This window comes from Telopea speciosissima, chromosome 11 (genome assembly GCF_018873765.1).
Source record: "Telopea speciosissima isolate NSW1024214 ecotype Mountain lineage chromosome 11, Tspe_v1, whole genome shotgun sequence".
Taxonomy (NCBI): Eukaryota; Viridiplantae; Streptophyta; class Magnoliopsida; order Proteales; family Proteaceae; genus Telopea; species Telopea speciosissima.
The window spans coordinates 13119741-13140338 of record NC_057926.1 but is presented as its reverse complement, the minus strand read 5'-3'; the positions used below and the strand labels follow the sequence as shown (position 1 = coordinate 13140338).

At 40.8% G+C, this 20598-nt stretch overlaps 1 protein-coding gene across 1 annotated transcript in view; it reads right to left on the bottom strand.

Moving 5' to 3' along the window:
• Positions 1-20598, bottom strand: part of LOC122646361 (diacylglycerol kinase 7-like) — a 140446-nt gene that overhangs the window by 101068 nt on the left and 18780 nt on the right. The window contains exon 5 of the mRNA XM_043839909.1: positions 4531-4618. Coding sequence (XP_043695844.1) covers positions 4531-4618 — 88 coding nt within the window. The remainder of the gene's footprint in view (positions 1-4530; positions 4619-20598) is intronic.

Genomic DNA, 20598 nt, shown 5'->3' with positions numbered 1-20598 from the left:
ATGGGTTAAACGATTTAAGTGGGTTAAATGGGTGGGTTGATGGGTCGGGACTGGCTGAGAAGTTGGTTTATCAGAGGAAGGGTTAACGTGAGATGGGACAAAAGGGGGGATGTGGTGGTTAGATGGGACACGTAGAGAGGGCAAATGTTTGGTTTTGGAAACTGTGGACCTCATGTAAAGCGAGGTGAGGGTTTGATTATCAGAGGAAAAGGTTTTGTTTGGGTTGACAAAAGGGGAGAAGGGAGTACAAGTCGAAGGCAAAAGGTGGTTTGCAGATGGATCAGAAGGAGGAGCCCGCAGATCAGTACCACAGCTCTTCCAGGGCTCGAGAGGAGCAAGCGAGACAGCGACTTCACCGTTAGCACCAGGATCGAGACTCTGAAGGACTGCGAATCTGTTGTGGTCAACGTCAAAAGATCTGCGTGGTAGGTGGGCATCGGGTGACTCACCATGGCTGGGAACCTCATCGGAGTCACAGTGGCTTTTCCGGTGACGGTTCCTCTGTTTTTTTCGGCCACAGGAGAGTTTCAGAGAACCTTCAGACTCCAAAGCTTTACCGACCACGAAAGCCAGCTTCAACTGATCACCATCGTAGCAGCGGCATCGTCTTCCACAATAGTAGCAACATCGTCTTCCTCCTCATCGACAGCCAGCATCTCTGCTGCAGGGACATCAACACAAGCAGCATCTTCAACCAAAGGGCCCGAAGCAGAGGTCGATGGATTCGAAAGAGCCTTAGTGCCCAAAGGGCCAGGGAGGCATTGCTTCGATGGGTGACCGAACAATTTGCAGACGGAGCAATAGTGAGGCAGCCACTCGTAGAGAACTCTTTGAGAGAAGGAGTGGCCGTCTTCTTCCTGGATGGTGACATAATCTGGAGGAGGGTCATCTGCAGTGATTTCAACGCAGATACGAGCGAAGGAAAGACGATCCATTTTCTTGGTGCGTTCGTCGGAGAAGAGAGGATTGTCGATGGTCGATCCAACAATACTAAGCCCAGAGGCACACCAATAGTAGAAGGGAAGACCAGGCAGATTGACCCAGATGGGGATGGACTTAAGGTTGATTTTGCAGAGAGAGGAGCGATGATCCCATTGCCGACGGAAGATCTGTTTCTTGCCAACCAGCCATGGGCCACCCTCCAAGGCTCGAGTTTTGTCGGATTCATCGGACAACCTGAAGCATGGTTTAAAGTATCGACCGATACGATACGATAGGGACTGATACGTATCGGTATCGGTCGATACCGATACGATGCATACCGATACGTCTCTTTTTTTTTTAAATGAACTGTCTCGAAGTGTATCGAAATGTATCGACCGATACGGGCCGATACGATACGACCGATACATATCGATACCATCGATACGTCCAGTAAAGGGTTCAGTGGGTGGTTTAATACGTATCAATATGTATCGATACGTATCGGCCGATACGGCTCGATACATACCAATACATCACCGATACATACCGATACGCACCGATACATACCGATACCATCGATACATTCCATAAAAAAGCCATTTTCACTCACAGACTCAATACAATTCCTAATCTAACGAAAAAATGAAGGAAAACTCTCAACCAAGAGTCTAAAATCTTGCATTTAATCTTGGTTTTTCACACTTTGAAACTGAAAAACGAATCAAGAAGTGCTACAACATCATCCTTTGCATCATCCAATACTCTTCAGGGCTATAGACGATTAAAACATATGAGAAACTTCATCTTTTATAACAATTTCAATTTAATGCACTTGTTTGGTTATACATTATTCACCATTTTAGGTTTTATGCATGACACTTATTATATATGGCTTATTTATATTATTTTTTGTCCCAAAAGTGTATTTCCATGTGTATCTTGACAATTTCTATGCGTATTTGTATTGTTCGATACGTACCTCCGAAACGATACGATACGTCTCTTAAAATCACCCAACCGATACGATACCCGATACCAATACTTTAAACCTTGACCTGAAGATAAAGATGCCGCTAGACAGCAAGTAGGTGAAGACAGCCCCTGCCGCACGCCATTGTTTTTGCAAAGAGGATTTGACGACATGGAAGGGTGGACGGGAGCCAAGGAAATGTCCCACGAGGAAGCACTTCCATTTGGAGAGCTCCTCGTCTAGCAGACCCTTGGGGCAGAAGCCAACTCTGGAATCATCGACGATGGAAGGAGGGATGAAATGAAGGGAATGTCTATCAGTGGGGGCAGAGGAACTGCCGGTGAAGAGGGAGCTCCAAGAAATGGAAGGTGGGTTGCATTGACCGTGGACAAGGCTTTATGGAGGAGAAGAGGTTGGTGCAAGGGAAGTGGGTGGTGCAGGGAATGAAGCAGAGGGGCAGGCAGCAATGGAAGGTGGGTTGCGAAGGTCATGGACAGGGCTGTATGGAGGAGAAGAGGTTGGTGCAGGGGTAGTGGGTGGTGCAGGAAATGAAGCAAAGCAATAGGCAGCAGTTGGGGCTGCCGGAGAGGAGGGGGCATTGTCGGAGGGGAGTTCCTCAACTCATTCCAGTACTCTCGGGGTTCCCAGTTCGGGTGAGGCAGTCCTTACTGCAGCCTAGTTTTTGGAATATTGGTTGTTACCAATTTGGTGTTTTCTCTCTCGTACCCACGATTTCTTTTTTTATCTCTTTTCTTTCGACTGAGATCTCCCATCTTCCTTCTTTCTTACTTGCGGTATTCTAGTTGATCAATAAGTAATTAAACTGCTCTTAATTTAGAGAAATGTTATTGTTCTCTAAGATATTTGATTGATCAAATGATTTTAATGAGACTTTTTGTATTAGGTAGAACACAAAAGCAGCTTTCCAACAAATCCAAGATTGCTTAAATCTGATTTATATTGAAGGAGTTATGTTCCAGTCAAACCTTATTTGGTGTGTGCGAATGCTGTCAAAAATCACTATGAATGAAAATATTTTTTTAAATATCAAAACAAATGAATATTTTACCACACTTTGGGTTTTTAGTAATGTTTTATCATATTAAGATTTATGGAATTTTTAGATTTGACAAAAAACTCAACATTAGAAAGTTGAAAATTTCACCTACCGTCAAAAATCCAGTTTTTGTTCTTGAACTTGGGAGTTGACTTTTTATCCATTTAGAATTTGATTTTTTAACTATTTTTATTGGATTCAAATAGGGGGGTATTTGCTTATTTATGAATAATATCAAACATTTACTTTAATGATATTTGGCATAAATAAGTGTCAGAACCTAGTCTGATACCATTTAAACCATTGCAAGGCGCTTGGCATAAATAAGTGCCAGAACCTAGTTTGATACTATTTAAACCAGTGCAAGGCGCCCTAAAATATGGCGGCAGTCGCCTAAGCCCCTAGAGATCCGCCTGGACGCCTTGGCGATGCCTTGACAATTATGAATTACACATCACAACCTCTCTCAAATTCGTGGAGAGGTGTGGACCCAACTTATAATGAAAACAAATTTTAAAAAAAGTGATTTGAGTCACTTAAATTGAGCCACTGGTTCAAACCAGTTTTGGACCGGTTCAATTTATAACACTAACATACGAAAATAAACTAAGTATAGAAGCTAATCCCGTATGCAACCTATTTACCCCTACTTTAGGTCCATAAGAGTGATCTATTACATTGAAAACCCATGGGACCAAAGGCCAAACATGTATATAAACTAACCCTAGACTTATTCCCTTCAAAATAAGCCTCTTTTGGTGATGTATCTGCATCACTTCTTTCTGTTCTTTTTCTTGCTTCTTTCTTTTCAAAGCAAAGTTTACTACTACTGATTGACCCTCCAAACCGAATTACCGAAGTTTCCAACATCAATCGCATTTCCTTTGACCATGGCAAGAAACACATCCTAGAGTAGTATGATTCAGTCTACCCAATTATACACACAAGAAAACCTGGAATATTGTGTTACGATCACATTTATCCCACATCGGTTGTATGGGAAACTTAATGTGGGTTGATAAGTTATTGGGTTCCCTCACCTTGTAAGCCGGTTTATAGGGTTGAGTTCGCCCAAGCTCGTATCATATTGAATAATAAGCAAAAAAACATGACTACCCCATAAAATGGATTAACCCCTCACTTTCCTACATTAGAATAACTCTCTGAAGTCCCTATTTCTCTTTCTTTTTCTTTTTTTTTCTTTTTTTTTTTTTTTTGTTTTTTTTTGGTGTGGGGGGGAATAATTTGCTAAAACAGTAAAAATCATATGAAAAAGGAGTTCAGATCCTGTCAGCTGAAAATAAGAAAAAAATACAGCTATTGTAGTGCAGAATCAGCCTTTGATCATTAAACCAATTGGCATAAAACAAAAGTCCACATTCTTCAGTGAAATATCAAATAAAAACATTGATGAAACTGTCAAGAATGATGAATTAACACCAAACATAGAATGTAAGTTACAAGATAATTGTACTAAGTTGTATCTTAACAAAACAGGTTACGAATGAGCAAAAAATAAACATGCACCTTAAATAGCCGTCAACCAACCAAAATAAACTCAAATTTTGATGTTATCAACCTGATCAAGCCGATCTTCCTCCGTATACTTCAGAGAATAGGGCAGCTCTATATTTTCTCCAGCTGGCATTGAGACCACAATCTGCCAACTGCATTGCGATAGCAGTAAATGTTCACAAGCACTGGTAAGTTGATTTCGTTCAGGGAAAAAACAAAAAAAGGAAAGTGAATAGCAACAGGACTCCAAATAAGTACAAATATTGTAGAGAAATGAAAAGGCAAATACATGACAAAGTCAGTCTTGATTAAATTTGGTGAGGCCAATTGTTGATTTGAAAAAGAAAAAAAAGAAGAAAATTTTTTATGAAACCTAATTAAAAAATTAAAAATACAGCTATTCTGTAACAATTAACATTAGGACAAATGACCTTTATGTGGCACAATCAGGAAGGGCTTCCAGCACAGCCTCCTTATGTTACCGTGAAAATGGCATGATGTGGGAATTCTGACTGGTGGATAGAGAGGACATGATCTGGATTAACCACATGTTAAATGCTAGAGCCTAATTCAATCAAATACCACCACATGTATTGGCATGCACCCTCTAAGTAGTCCCTGCATTAGTGTGCACCCTCTTGGTAGTCCTGGGTTTTTAAAGATTTATTTTCCATGTGGTCAATTCTGTTTGGGATGAAATTTGACCTGTGAGCAGGGGACCTCAGGTCTACCTGTTTACAAATTTTAGGCCCGTTCCAAAAACCACATGACATATATGCCACACAGGTGCCCTTCCTAGGTGGCCACACAGGAAACCATTGCTCTCAAAATTAAAATATTAAATTTTTAATTGCCTAACAACTTTTATAAAAAGAAAGAGAAAAAAATAAGTAAAGGAAGAAGATACAAGCCCAGCCAAAAGGCTCAAGAAAATCCCAAGAGGGTGCAAAGCCCCCAAGATCCAACACATGATCTAGAAGATCCTCTCAAAAGACAGACACACACACACACACACAAAAGAACTCGTTCGGGAGCGCGGCAATGCACCAGTGCACACACACACAAGAACTCGTCCGGGAGCGTGGCAATGCACCAGTGCCCTGACCAATGAGTGTGTGCACGTGCATCAACCAGGAGAAGCGCTGTGGTCATTTCGCATGCCCGTGTCTGGGCGCAGAGGCGCGCTTCTGGACAGAGAACACGTTCCCTAAAGTTTATTTATTTATTTTAATTTATTGTTTGGGTTTATCTTTTATCTTGTAATCCTTTCTTAGGCTAGAATTCATTTCCATGTTTTAGTATTACAGTTGATTTAGGATTTTATTTCAGATTTAGAGTCAAGTTTTATTTTAGTTTTCGTTAAGGATTGGGAGTCTATTATTATCTTCTTTAAGTACAAAGGTTGGAACCAAAAAAAGATAGTTTTGAGATTTTGAATGAACAATGAGTTCCGTTGGTTGTTGCTAAGAACTGTGAGTGTGTGCTCTCTCCCTTGCCTCTCTTATCTCTTCTGATCCTTTCTTTTCTTCTTCTCCTCCTTTCTTTCTTATTTTTCTTTCTCATTCCTTGTTGTCATTCCCATTTCTTGTTCATACGATTAGCAGCCCAATACCCAAGAGTTGATCTCTCTCGTTCCATTTCCTTATCTCTTCAGATTCTGGTTGGTAGTTCCTCTGTATTAAGCAACTTCAACCCCAGGTCCTTGTCCCTGGAAATTAACCTTGTCGTAAGAATTAAGGCTGAAACACTCCCTGAACCTTTCCTACCACTTAGGTTTATTTCAGGAATTTTTATTCAGCCCTTAGGTTGCTGGTTTGACTGATTATCACTAGGAATCAATAGGGCTAAGAGTCGACCAACTCCTCCCAAAATCTTGGTTCCATTGGGACTCTCATCGAGGAGTTCTTGGATCTGGTACGAAGGCCCCCTTTACCGTGGCTTTCTGGTTTGCTTTGTTTAAAGGTTGAAGATGATTCTCTTTATTTTCAATTACAATCACCTATTGCAATAACATATCTACCCCAGTAATGATTAGTTTTTGTCCTACCCAATCCTCTTTTCTTTCATAAGGTTGAAGAATACTCCCTCTTCCCATGATAGCTATTATCTCTTTACTTTAATATGTCACCCCCTTTCCAAAGTACCCCTCTTTCTCTCCTTTATTACCCCCTAGCCTTCGCCTTACATTTGCTTCCAAGTTTGCCCTTAAACTACAAATACTATTCTCTCTCTTGCCCATTCCCTATTTAGCTACAAAATTGCCCCTTGAAAATTCTGGCTTATTACAAATTTGTTATTCTTCTTTGCAGCTTGGTATTTGATATCTGGGTGGGCTCATAAGCGATCTGAGCTGGGTTTCAGAACCCTGGATTGCATTATTAGCTTTCAACTTATCCCGAGAAGTCTAGGTAGCTCACAGCCAAAGCAAAAAAATAAGGCTGTAGGACGCCAAAACAGGCTTCTCTTCCTAATTGCTTTAGAGAAAAGCCAAAAACAGAAAGAGAACTCAAAAATCTGGTTTCCCATTCATTCAAATATTCCCGAATTAATTTTTACTCAAATAAAGAAGATTTGATGGGTTTTTTTTACTTCCGAACAACCACCTGCAGACAAGTAGTTCTTACACAATAAGAGCACCAAGGAGAACTACAACTCTTGCAAGAATTCATCAGATTTCCCAACTCCCACAGCAAAAAATCCCAAGTACCCATCTGGTTTGAGGGTTTTCTTCTTTGTACGTGGTGTGGTAGATTAACTCACAATTCAAGTGAGTGTTATGGGTTCAAAGCCTCCCAAGCGACAAAAGAATTTTGGAGCTTTTTGCTGAGAATCCTGGTGCTAGGAGCAAGAGCATTCCTGTCAAGCCCCTAGGAAGACCGTCAAAGCATTCTGTTTCAGGACAAGCCTCAAACTCCGTCATCCAACCTCCCCTGGAGAGTTGAACTATCACTCACCCAATCAGACACCTCTCAGGTACCATCGAACTCCATTCTTGGCCCTGCACCTTTTAGGATTTCTGCAGCGAATATCCTTCCTCTGGAGTATCCCTTACAGAGTTCTACAGGCCACAATGCTGACCCTTTCAGTGACCCACCGAATTTAGCCTGTTTAATGCCATCACCCCAAGCCCGGACTCTGTTTCATTGCAGACAGTTCCCATTGTTCCTGCAGGTCTCCCTAATACCACCCAAGATTAGGGAGACCGACTCAACCAACCCACCCTATCACAATTTAACCTCCAACCCCCTCCTTTATCTCTTTACCCTCCAAACCCTCTTTCTGCATCCTCTGTCCCAAACCTAGGCCCCTTGTGTTCAAAATCTACCGGTGTTGCAGCAATTGTTGTTCCCGTCATCAATAATCCAGGCACCGGAAGACCACCAAGCAGGTGACCTTTGCCCCGCTTCACAATCAAAAGCACAATAAGGCATCCTTTCAGGAACTCCAAAAGAAATCCCTTAAAACCAGTATCATCCCAGGCTCTGACTCATCGGTTTCATCCTCCACAATTTCCTCTTCGACCATGCCGTCTGCGTCTCACTCGTCCAGTGGTTCTGAGCCCTCCTATGGACCAGCCAAGAGATATAAGGAAAAGGGGAAAGCCCCTGCTTGTCCCCCAATGAAGAGGAAAAGATCGGGATATGATGATGACTTTCTGGGATCTGAAGACCAGGCGGAGTTTGAAGTCATTCAAAATTTCTCTTCTAACATCCTTAAATTGGTCAATTCCCCCTCGGAGCTCAACAAAAAACTCAACTCTTGGCTTTGTGAACTCAAGCCAGACAAAGAAATGCACATCTCATCCCAGAATAAGAGGTCCATTCGTATTTCTGATGAGGTCAATGGGCACAAAACAGTTCGCAGCCATCACCGTGGAGATTCCCACTTACCCTCTACATCGGTATCTCTTTACTTTAAATCTCTTTCTGTTTTTATTTTAGTCTTTACTACTATTTTGTTTAGCATTTCCACTACAGTTTTTAAATTTAGTCACCGAGCTTTAGCTTGAGCCTGTAAAAAATGAAAGTTCTTAGTTGGAATGTCAGTGGTCTTAATTCCAAAACCACTCTCACTGCTCTTAAGCACTCTTTCTTTAAGTTCAAACATGATTTTTTTTTCTTTGTGAAACTAAAGCCCTCACCCCAGATCTTACCCTCCTCCCTCGATCCCTGAGAAAGCTCTCCTCTGTGGGGTTCTCGGCTAGTACTGGATGTAAGGGGTTTGGTGGAGGTCTGTGGCTCCTTACTAGTTCCCCTAATTGCATCATGCACTCTATTTCTGAAGAGAGGTTTATAGTGACCTTCATTTCTGACCCTGTGTCTTCTACCCATTGGCTTTTAATTTGCAATCATGCACCCCCTAAACCGGGGCCCCGCAATCTCTTATGGGACAGCCTTGATTCCTTTCTCCGAACCCTCTCCTGCCCCTTCTTAATCATTGGAGATTTCAATGAAATTCTCTCTGGTAATGATAAATTTGGTGGGAAACCCATCCTTTCCCTCCCTCCATCTGCGTTGGCTCTCTTGTCTATCATCTCTAACTTTGGGTTGGAAGAACTGCAGCCCTTTGGAGCTGGTTTACCTGGAGGAAGCCGTGTAACAACCGGAAGCCCCCTTGTGTTCTGGAACATCTTGATAGATGTTTGGCCAGCAAAGATTGGATCTCTAGATCGCCCTTTTCCACCCTTCGAACCCTCCCATCCCTACGGTCGGACCACAATCACCTTATCCTTGATTACTCCCCCCCCCCCCCCCACATCGTATCCTACTACAAACTTTTCCATTTCCAGTCAGCCTGGACCAAACACCCGGATTTTCTTAACTTTTTGGCTTCTGCTTGGACCGCTATCCAGGCAGAAAACTTTATGGTTAAACTAAATGGTATCACCCTGTTGGCAGAACCGTGGGTTAGAAAGAGAGAATGAGAGAATGTAATAATAATGTTATATTTCATTGATAGGTAAGCCCCTCTATTTTAAATAGAGGGGAAAGTTACAAGGATTGAACTAGGCGATGTGGGACTAAACCCACATAGCCAACTGTAGACATAATTACCCCTAACTAGCTGACTCTATAAGAGCAGCCACTTAAACCTAATAACATAGGAATAAAACTACTCCAAAGGAGTATTCTGGATTACATATTCCAACACTCCCCCTCAAGCTGAATTATACAAATAAGAGAAGAAGGAAAATCCCGCTTGAACTAAATAAAAAAAGAACTCCATAATAATCCTAACACTCCCTCTCAAGTTGGCGAATACAAGGTACTGATGCCCAACTTAAACAAAATGGGAAGAACCTCATATAGGCAGGCAATAACCAAACATCTTCAATACTCTTCATCTCCCCCTTACGGCAAACTCAACCCAATAATGAAGGATACCCAATAGCAATGGTGGAGAAGACTGATCTTCTATATTTTGCACCAAACATCCTGCAAGTTCTGCTTTCTACAGTGGCTGCAGGTGTAGTGTACATAATCTCCCCACCCCCCCGGCCATGTGTAGTAGTACACATGGACAGATAATGGAGATGATGTAAGAAATAGTGCAAAAGTATAATATTCCAGAATTTTCCAAAAGGTGCTAAGGGTAATGGAAAAGGAAGAAATGGCTATGTAGAGAATACCATAAACTTCCAAAGTGGTTATGGGTATATGCCAAAGGTGTTGTATGGGAGGTGGTGAAGTGAAAAAAAACTGTGGGATAAAGAACCATTGACAAAAACAATGCAACACAGTAATCATCAACCTTCTTTAATCGATCAAACTAATTCCAGAAACACCAATCTCCAATGATCAGATCTGAATTATAAAAAACAGGTCTGATTTTTAGAAAGACAAGGCACCATTCTTCAAAACTTGATCGAGCTTCACACAAGGAAGAACTAGTGTGCAAAATTCCAAACTATAAACTCCCATATGCTAAATAGAACTAATGAAGATATCCGGGCAGAATTGATGTAATAAGCTTCAACAAGAAACTTGGATCAGATCTGAATTAGTGACCAATGCTAGGATCAAGCTCCTAAATTAAACTGGATATGAACTAGTAGAAAAGCTTCACACAACTGAATAGGTTCGTAGTTGCACCCAATAACCATGGAACACACTGTTGTAATCCCCAATAAGCTGATCTTCAGGGTAGTAGATACGAGTCTTCAATAATGAAAGAAATTTGATCTCCAATAGTAGGATACTCAATCTCAATAATAGGGCAGCAGTAGTCCTCATAAAGGTAGCAGTAACATATCAACCAGTCATGCTTACAGAAGCCAATCAATAGAACCAGTAAGGTATGTAGTAAAGCTCAATAGAACTAGCAAGTATAGGATAAATAACTCAATAGATCCATAGGTAGTTGAAGCAGCCAGCCACATAGGAACAAGTAAAAGAATAAGTTGATAAATGATGAAATCGAGCCATCAGTGTGAACCTGAATTTGGTCAAAATAATTCGATGAATGATGCTGAAACTTGGGTTGAATACTCCTCTGATATGTATAAGACTCTTCTCAAAAACTTAGCTTGATAGGACAGCCCAAACCCTAAAATCGATTATTGTCTGAAATTGAGATCGATTTAGGGAAAGGGGACTTCAATTGCTCATGTAGACTTGCAATAGATGCTAATCAAGACTGCTAGAATAGAACCTCCAAGGTGAACAATCAATCTCCAGTAAGAGTGAGACTTGATCTTCAAAGGGGAGAGCTTCCAAAAAATCGCAGAAAAATAGGGCAGCAACCATTGCAGTAAAATAGACCTTCTTCAAGCCTTGTATGGACGTAGGAGAGTCCTCTTTTAATGTTAGAACCACCTCCAAAGCACTTCAACAGCAGCAAACATCCCTAACCCAAGTCGATTTTTATCAGGGTTTTGGAAAACCCTGAAAAGCTGAGATCGATTAGGGTAGGGGTCTTCAAAAAGTTGGATAGGTGCAATATTGAGGTTGATTGGTCCTTGAAGTGGAAGTAATCAGCCCTCCAAAAATCAGCAAAAGCTTAAACCTATAACCTTCAATTCGATTGGATTCAAGTTTTGGCAGGATTTTTTCGGCAGGTAACCAAATTAGAAGGTTAAGGAGGCTTTGCTGTAAAAACTAATCCAACCATCAGAAAAGGTCCAAACTTAGGTCGAGGGGGGATATAGTAGTAGGGAATCACCCCTAAAAAATCAGTTGCATTTGGAAGGAAAACCCCATAATCGATTGGAGTCAGGGTTTTGAAAAAAACCCCTGACAAGTTGAGATCGATTAGGGTAGGGGCTGGAAAGGTTAATGAATAATGGAGAAATAGAAAAAAAGGGAAGGAGGTTATTTAAATAGGGTAGGAAGGTGCTGGAAAAGAGAGCAAAGGGAGCTCCAGTGGTGGAAGGTCAACCTTCAAGAGTGATAGGAAGTTGATCTCCAAAAAATTCTAGAAAGCTCCAATTCGCAAAGATGGTTCCAGCAGAATTTTAATTGAAAAAGAGATTGAATGGAGGAGGGTAGCAACTAGATCATTGGTTAAAGTTTTTACCTCATTAGTGCTGCCCCCTTACAAGGATGAGAAGAAGAAAACCAGAAGAAGGAGAAGCCGAGAAAGAGAGAAGAAGGTGGGTTTTTCCTTTCTTTCTAACCTAGATCTGACCTACTCTGATACCATGTTGGAAGAACCGTGGGTTAGAAAGAGAGAATGAGAGAATGGAATAATAATGTTATATTTCATTGATAGGTAAGCCTCTCTATTTATAATAGAGGGGAAAGTTACAAAGGATTGAACTAGGCGATGTAGGACTAAACCCACATAGCCAACTGTAGACATAATTACCCCTAACTAACTGACCCGATAAGAGCAGCCACTTAAACCTAATAACATAGGAATAAAACTACCCCAAAAGAACTAGAATACCCCCACGGTATTCTGGATTACATACTCCAACACACCCAAAAATTAAAGGTCTGGAACTCCAATGTTTTTGGAAGGATACAGACTATCAAAATTGATCTGTAGGATAGGATCCAAAAGTTGGAAAGTTGCGACCCCTTTTTACAATCCTTTAATTTACTCAATGAGGCCTATAAATCCTTTAGAATGATTCTTGAAGCTAAGGAGACCTTCTGGGCACAGAAGTCCAGAGTCCAGACATCTGTATGTTTCTGATGGTGATAGAAACACCACTACCATTCCATTGCAAAAAAATATATTTCCATACAAATCGGATCTGTTACATTAAAGATGATGATGATCACCTGATTTCAAACACCTTAGAAATCGCTCACATGTTTGCTACCCATTTTAAAGAGGTTTTGACAACTTTTAACCCTCTTGACCCTTCCTTCGTGGAGTGCCTTTTCAAGCCACTCCCCAACTCAACCCACCTACCTGCCCTCACTCAACTCCCCTCACTCGATGAAATCAATAATGTTGTGTTTAGCATAGGGGCTCTAAAAGCACCCGGCATTGATGGTATCTCGGCAGTTTTTTACCACCACTACTGGGATATCATTAAATCTGATATTGTTGATTTTGTTCATGCTTTCTTTAACCCCTCCTCACTCCTATTTGGAATTAATCACATCCTGCTCACTTTAGTTCTAAAGAAAAGTTCAGTCTATAGAGTCAAGGAATTTAGACCCATTAGCTTGTGTAATGTCTCTTACAAAATCCTAACCAAAATCATTGCCAATAGAATAAAGCCTCTTTTACCTGATTTCATATCACCTTCACAATCCGCTTTCATCAAAGATCGCCAATCTCGGACAACAGTATCATTGCCCAAGAGATTTTCCACTTTTTAAGAAGGAAAAGAGGGGGAAAACTGGATACTTGGCTCTAAAACTCGACATGTCTAAAGCTTATGACAGAATTGAGTGGGGCTTCCTTAAGGCTTTGTTCTTATTCTTAGGGTTTGGGCAATCTTGGTGCAATCTCATATCCACTATTCTGAAATGCTCCTTGATGCAGCCCCAAGTAGGAAGAAGAAGAAGAAGAAGAAGTCCTGAACTCAGGATTTAATTAGGGAGCCATAGGTTAGGTTTATTTTGCTTGCATTTTCCATACTTAGTTTATTTTCTGTTTTTTAAATGGAACCGGTTTAAATTGGTTGCATCCAATTGGTTCAGTTGGTCTAATTTAAGTGAAGTGCTCCTATTGGCTAATAGGTTCTTAAATCCTATTGGCTAGTAATGAATCTTCTTTTAAATCAGTAGTTTTAAGTTAGAATCTTTTAAGTTAATAGAGGTAATTAAGTCTTTTCAGGGTTTTTAAGTTATTAGCTTTGTTTAATTAGGTCCCTTCCACGATTTTAAGTGAGGAGGTAATTAATTTGTATTAGGATTTGGCATAAAGCCATATTATAAATAAGATAAATCATGAAAGCTCCCACAGAATTGAATTTTTGGAAAAGACTGTTTGCTGGCTGCCGATTGCTGCTGCTGCTGCTCCTGCTCCTTGGAGTGTTGCCTTGTGGATCTATCAAGGAAGAAGGACAAGTGGACCTTCTGTGACTCCTTACGCCGTGACGGCTGGGAGGTTCTCTCTTTGAAGGTGGCTCTATCCTTCTTTGTTCAAGCTGCTGCCGGTGGAATCCTGTGGTAAGTTTGAATTTAAATTCTGTTTTCCATTCCTTCTCCTTCCCCATTCGATTCCCCTTTAATTTCTGTTTTAATTTCATAAACCCTAGTTCAATCTAAGTTCTGTCCAGCCCTATCCCCTCACCCAATTCCTCTCAGATTTCAGGCATATCATCCCTATCTCAGCCCCTATACTCAATCCTAGTTTGAACCCAATCTGATCATCTAAAACCCAATTTCAAACCCCCATCCAAAACCCTAAGTTTCACCCTAGAACCTGAAACCTAACACCCAAACCCTAACCCTAATTCTGCAGAAATTTTAAACTCATCCAAATCCCAATATTTTTATAACAAAATAATTCCCTAGACCTGCTGATCATTACCATATCACATTCACCCCTAACCCTAGCCTAAACCCTAAATTTGCCCTAAACAGCTCCAAATCTGCCCCAAACAGCAGACTCGATCAGAACTTGATTTTACTTGGCTTTTAGTAGGGCTTTACCCTATCTAGAACTACATTACTCCTCCATTAAATCAAGGTTCGAAAACTCGGGTCTCGGTGCCAACTCAGACCCTTGAAAAACCGAGTCGAGTTGAGTCGAGATCTCGGTGAGATCTCGCCGAGTTGTTGCACTTTTTTTTTTCTCGACTCGAAGCCTCATCTCGGTGGGTTTTAGACCTAGTTTGGGTCTGAAACTTGGTATTCAGCCTATTTTAGGTCATTTAAACACAATGGCACTATCAGATTTTGCAAAAACTAAGTCCAAATAGGAGTTTCAGTTAGTAGGAAAGCAAGACAGACACTTACTTATGCTAGAAACCAGGACAAACACACTTATTTATGCTTAATATCATTTAAGTAAACGATATTGCATTTACTTAAGATATTATTCATAAATAAGCAAATGCCCCCCTATTTGAATCCAATAAAAATAGTTAAAAAATCAAATTCCAAAAGGAAAAAAAGTCAACCCCCCAGTTCAAGAATAAAAACTGGATTTTCGGCGGTAGGTGCAATTTTCAAACTTTCTAACGCAACTGGATTTTGACAGCATTCGTGCACACCGAATTAAGTTTAAAAGAAAGCTTTCCAACAAGTCCAAGATTGCTAAAATCTGATTTATATTGAAAGAGTTATGTACCGGTCAAACTTAATTCGGTGTGCACGAATGCTGTCAAAATCGCTCTGAATGGAAATAATTTTTTGGACATCAAAACAAATGAATATTTTACCGCACTTTTGGTTTTTTAGCAATGTTTTACCATAATAAGATTTATGGAATTTTTAGATTTGAGAAAAACCCCAACATTAGAAAGTTGAAAATTGCACCAACCACCGAAAATCCAGTTTTTGTTCTTGAACTGGGGGGTTGACTTTTTTTCCTTTTGGAATTTGATTTTTTAACTATTTTTATTGGATTCAAATGGGGGGGTATTTTCTTATTTATGAATAATATCTTAAGTAAAGGAAAATCATTTACTTAAATGATATTAGGCATAAATAAGTGTCTGTCTTGTCTGTCTTAGTTCCTGGCATAGATAGGTGTCTGTATACCAAGAAATTCCAGTAAGAAATTGAGATCTGCCACTCATGTGAAGGACCTAGATGGGCATTCTCCTATGTCAAACCGAGATCTCGATATCTCGCCGAGAAAATGCACTTTTAGAATGCGTATGTGATCTCGGCTCGAGATTTTGAAAAACCGAGAAACTCGGCGAGATCTCGCGAGTTCTCGAACCTTGCATTAAATTAGAAGGGAGTGTGTTTGATTTCTTTGAACCCTCTAGAGGCCTTAAACAAGGTTGCCCCCTAAGCCCATACTTATTCATCCATTCCATGGAATGTCTCTTAAGGCTCCTTCATACATATAGGGATCTTAACCTCTTCAAAGGAATTAAAATCTCTCGTCACCTTTGGTTGGATAATTGGCACCCAAGGGGAATCCTTCTTCACTTGGTCACTTTGAGAACCATTTATGCCTCAGGTCTTCATAGGCTCTCCTTGGTGGCCGACATTCTTGATCCTGGTGGTTGGGCTCCTCCCTCCCATGTCCCTGCTCTTGCTCCTATTTGGAATGATCTCTCGTCTATTCCCAGAAGGCCTGTGGCAGGAGGCGACTGTGTTACTTGGTCGCCAGACAATCCCTGCTTATTCTCTTCCAAAGTAGCTTGGAACTATATTCGATTAGAAGGCCCGGTGGTCCCTTAGCACAAGCTAATTTGGTTCAAGCACCACATCCCTCGGTATTGCTTCACGGCCTGGAGAATCTTCAACAACTGCCTCCCAACTCAAGCTTTTCTTCGCAGCCGACAAATCGCTATGTCTCCTACTTGCTGCCTTTGCTGGAACAATGATGAAGACTTGAATCACTTCTTCTTTGAGTGCCCCACCACCAAAGCTATCTGGAAGGGTATCCTCTCCCAAGTGTTGACCTTCCCAGAGACGCATCCTCCCTTTCTCAAGAGAATGGATATGGGTTGACAAGTCCTTTGCTGGCTCCTCCTTATGTGATTGCATGGGAAAATTGGCTTTTTGTGCTACTCTCAACCATATTTGGATGGAGCGTAATGTCAGGAAATGGACCTCCAATTCTCGATCTTACCAGTAGACTTGGGATTCCATTTCCTTTGAAATTTCTGCAAAGTTATCTTTTGTTCCTCCTTCTCAGTGTTTAGATACCCCAAGGAACAGGCTCATTGTTGATTCCTGGGGCCTTCAAAATGTTTCTTTTGTTACTTTGGACTCCCCTAGCTAAGCTTGGGTCGGCTGTCCTTTTCTTTCTTTTCCCCTTATGGGGTCTCCTGTCTTTCTTTTTCTCATTCCTTTGGTAATGAACTTTTTTATTCACCCCAAAAAAAAAAATCTCTCGTCACGCACCAGAAATTAAACCCATCATTTTTGCTGATGACACCCTCCTCTTTTCTCGAGCAACCCTCGCAGATGTCAACACTCTGAAAGCCATTCTAAACTTGTTTGAATCTCTCTCAAGCCAACAGTTAAATATGTCCAAAAGTGGTATCTTCTTTAGTGGAAATACTCTGGTATCACTTCAAAATGAGATCCGTAGAACCCTTGAGGTATCTGACATGAAGGACAACTCTAAATAGCTAGGTACCTATCTGTTCCCACACCGGTCAAAAAAAAAAAAAAAAACCCTTACCCCCCTTATTAATAGAGTCCAAAGTCCAAACTAGACTTACAGCTTGGAAAGACAATCTATTATCACAAGCTGGTAGAACTGTCCTGATCAAACCCGTACTCAATTCTATCCCCACTCACCAGATGTCCTGCTTTCTGTTTCCAAAGTCCATCTTTTCCCAATTGGACTCCATTAGTGCGGCTTTCTGGAAGGGTCAAAAGATGGATCATAAAGGTTATACCCCAACCTCCTGGCATAAAATTTATAGAACTAAGAGAAATGGAGGTATTGGCCTCAGATCCCATTGGAATCACGACCAAGCATTAATTCTGAAGCTCACTTGCAGATTAGTTAATAGCCCCTCTTGTCTCTGGGCTAGAATCCTTAAAGCAAAATATTTTGCACCTTCATCACTTCTTAACCCCCAAGCACACCTTCGCCCAGGATCTTAGACTTGGAATAGCATCCGAGAGATGTTACCAACCTTCAGACAGATGATTAGATGGCCAGTAGGTACTGGTACTAAAATCAATAGCTGGTCTGAACCTTAGATTCCTAACCAAGATGGTAATGCACCCCCACATTCGGGCTATCCCAATCCCAATTTTTCCAAGGTGAGTGAATTACTATGTGACCGTACTTGGATTGCCCCTCTTGTTCGCTCCCTTTTCCCAAAATCTATCAGTCAGGCCATACTCTCCATCCCCTTATCACTCATGTTTCTAAATCCGGTCGATTCTCTACTAAAATTGCTGCTGCATACGTGGCCTCCAATCAACCCTCATGCCCACAACTAAACACATTCTGGACTAGAATCTGGAAACTCAAGTCCATCCAAAATTCAAACTTTTTATTTGGAAAGTCCTCATTGATAGGGTAACCACAGGAAACAAACTGCAATGGTTACATCCATCTTCCACTTGCTGCCCCATCTGTTGGGAAGGAACCAAAACACCATGGCATATTTTCCTTTCATGCCCTTTCTCTAAAAGAATATGGGCAGCAGGACCACTCGGATTCGCACTGAATTTCTGCAGGGAAACAATCTACAAGAGGCTTTCTCAACTGTAATCTCCAGTTCAATCATATCAAAATCAATTGGAGACAGATTGCTTAATATTGCCAGCATTACTTTATAATTTCATTTGGCAGAGCACGAATAGCATTGTCTTCCAAGGGAAAAAATTTTGTCCAACTTCTGTTATGCAATAGATAAATAAATGGATTGAGGACAACAAGTTGCTATCTGTCGGAAATGAGGACAACAAAAGGGAAGTTGAGTGGTGGTGGAGGGACTAGAAGGTGGTGGTGATGGTGGGAGAAAACCGAGGAGAGAGGGGGGAGACGAGAAAGAGAGAGGCGGAACCAAGAAAAGGAAAGGGAGGCAGTGGGGTTGTCACTATTTCTAAAACAAATCACTCCTCCGTATTGTTGCATCCCAAGGCCTCCATTAGACATGGCCATGCCACCTCAAACGACTCTCTCTTAGCTTCTCATGCATAGAGGCTACTCCCAATTCAGCTCTAATATGGACATTCCTTACTTTATCCTTCCTAGTCTTGCCACACATCCATCTCAACATCCTCATCTCCACCACGCTTAGTTTATCTACGCGCCGCTTCTTAATTGCCCAACTTTTTACACCATACATCATAGATGGTTATATGGCAGTCCTATAAAAATTTTCCTTTTGAGTTTTGAAAAAATACGTCGATCACTCAGTACGCCAGTTGCACCTCTCCACTTCATCCATCCTATCTTAATTCTTTGGGAAACATCATCCTCTATATCGCCTTCTTTACTTACGATAGAGCCCAAGTATCTAAAGTAATCACTTTGAGATATCTATTTATCATCGTTATTGACCACCTCATAACCACCATAGTGTGGCTAAAGTTGCACACCATTTACTCTGTCTTTGTTCTACTTATCTTGAGACTTTTTTATTCCAATGTAGATAGATCTCCATAACTCCAACTTCGCATTAATCCCTGTCTTTGTCTCATCCACCAACACAATATCATCAGCAAAAAGCATACACTAAGGAATCTCATTTTGTATGTCTTTAGTTATATAAACCAATCAAATTAAGAAATATTCTTGAAATCATTTTTCTCCTTGATAAACTTTTAAAATAGAAAGCTGCTATAGTAACACATCATGAGTAAATCGCCATACTTTCCCCAATAAATATCAAAATACCAAGATCTTGGTCTCCTAGGAAAGTTAACTAAAACTTTCAAACAGGACTAAAATCACCGGAAAACAACAAGTTTTTTAATAAACATATTATGACTTAAGATTTAATAGGAAATTGTATGTCTGAGGAAATGATGGCTCTTGAGAAGAACTGTACTTGGGAGTTAGTTGATCTTCCCAAGAGGAGAGTTCCAGTTGGGTGTAGATGAATCTACACAATCAAGTACAAGTCAATGGTGCTATTGAAAGATATAAGGCAAGGTTAGTGGCCAAAAGGGTATAGTCAGGTGGTGTATGGGATTAATTATCAGGAAACATTTGCTCATGTGGCAAAATACAACTCGATAAGAGTTCTCTTATCATTGGCAGCCAATAGATACTGGCCATTGTATCAGTTGGGTATAAAGAATGCTTTCCTCCATGGTGACTTAAAAGAGGAAATAAAAATGCACCGCTACCCAGCTTCAAGTTTCCTATAGTTGAAGGGTAAATGTGACTCCTTAAAAAAGCACTATGTAGCCTCAAACAGTCCTCAAGGGCTTGGTTTGAGAGGTTCAGACAGACCATTCTGAAGAATGGGTATTCCCAAAGTCAAGCTGATCACACTTTATTTGTCCAGCGAGATAATAGTACTACCACAACTCTTAGTGTCTAGGTGGATGACATTGTTGTGACTGGAAATGACAAAGTTGAGATAAGTAGATTGAAGCCCTACTTGGCCCAATAGTTCGAGATTAAAGATTTTGGACCCTTGAAGTACTTGGGGATTGAAGTGTAAAGATCGTAGAAGGGAATAAATATTGCCAAAGTTTTTGCTAGACATATTGAAATATTGAAAGAACAGGGATGTTAGGTTGCAACCAGCAAACTCTCTATTGAACCAAATCACAAGCTTGGGGAAGAATGTGGTTCACCCCTTATTAATGCAGGGAAATACCAGAAACTAGTGGGAAAGCTGATATAACTCTCTTTGACTCATCTAGACATCATCTATACAGTTGGTGTGGTGAGTCAGTTTATGCATGCCCCCAAAAGTGGGCACTTTTGGATACTATTTATCACATCCTCAAATACTTGAAGTCCTCCCCAGGGAAAGGACTATTATATACCAAGCATGATCACTTGAAGATAGAGGACTACACTAATGCCGATTGGTCTGGTTCAATTTCAAACTAAACGGTCTACATCAAGCTATTAGACATTTGTGGGTGGTACACTGGTTACATGGAGGAGCAAG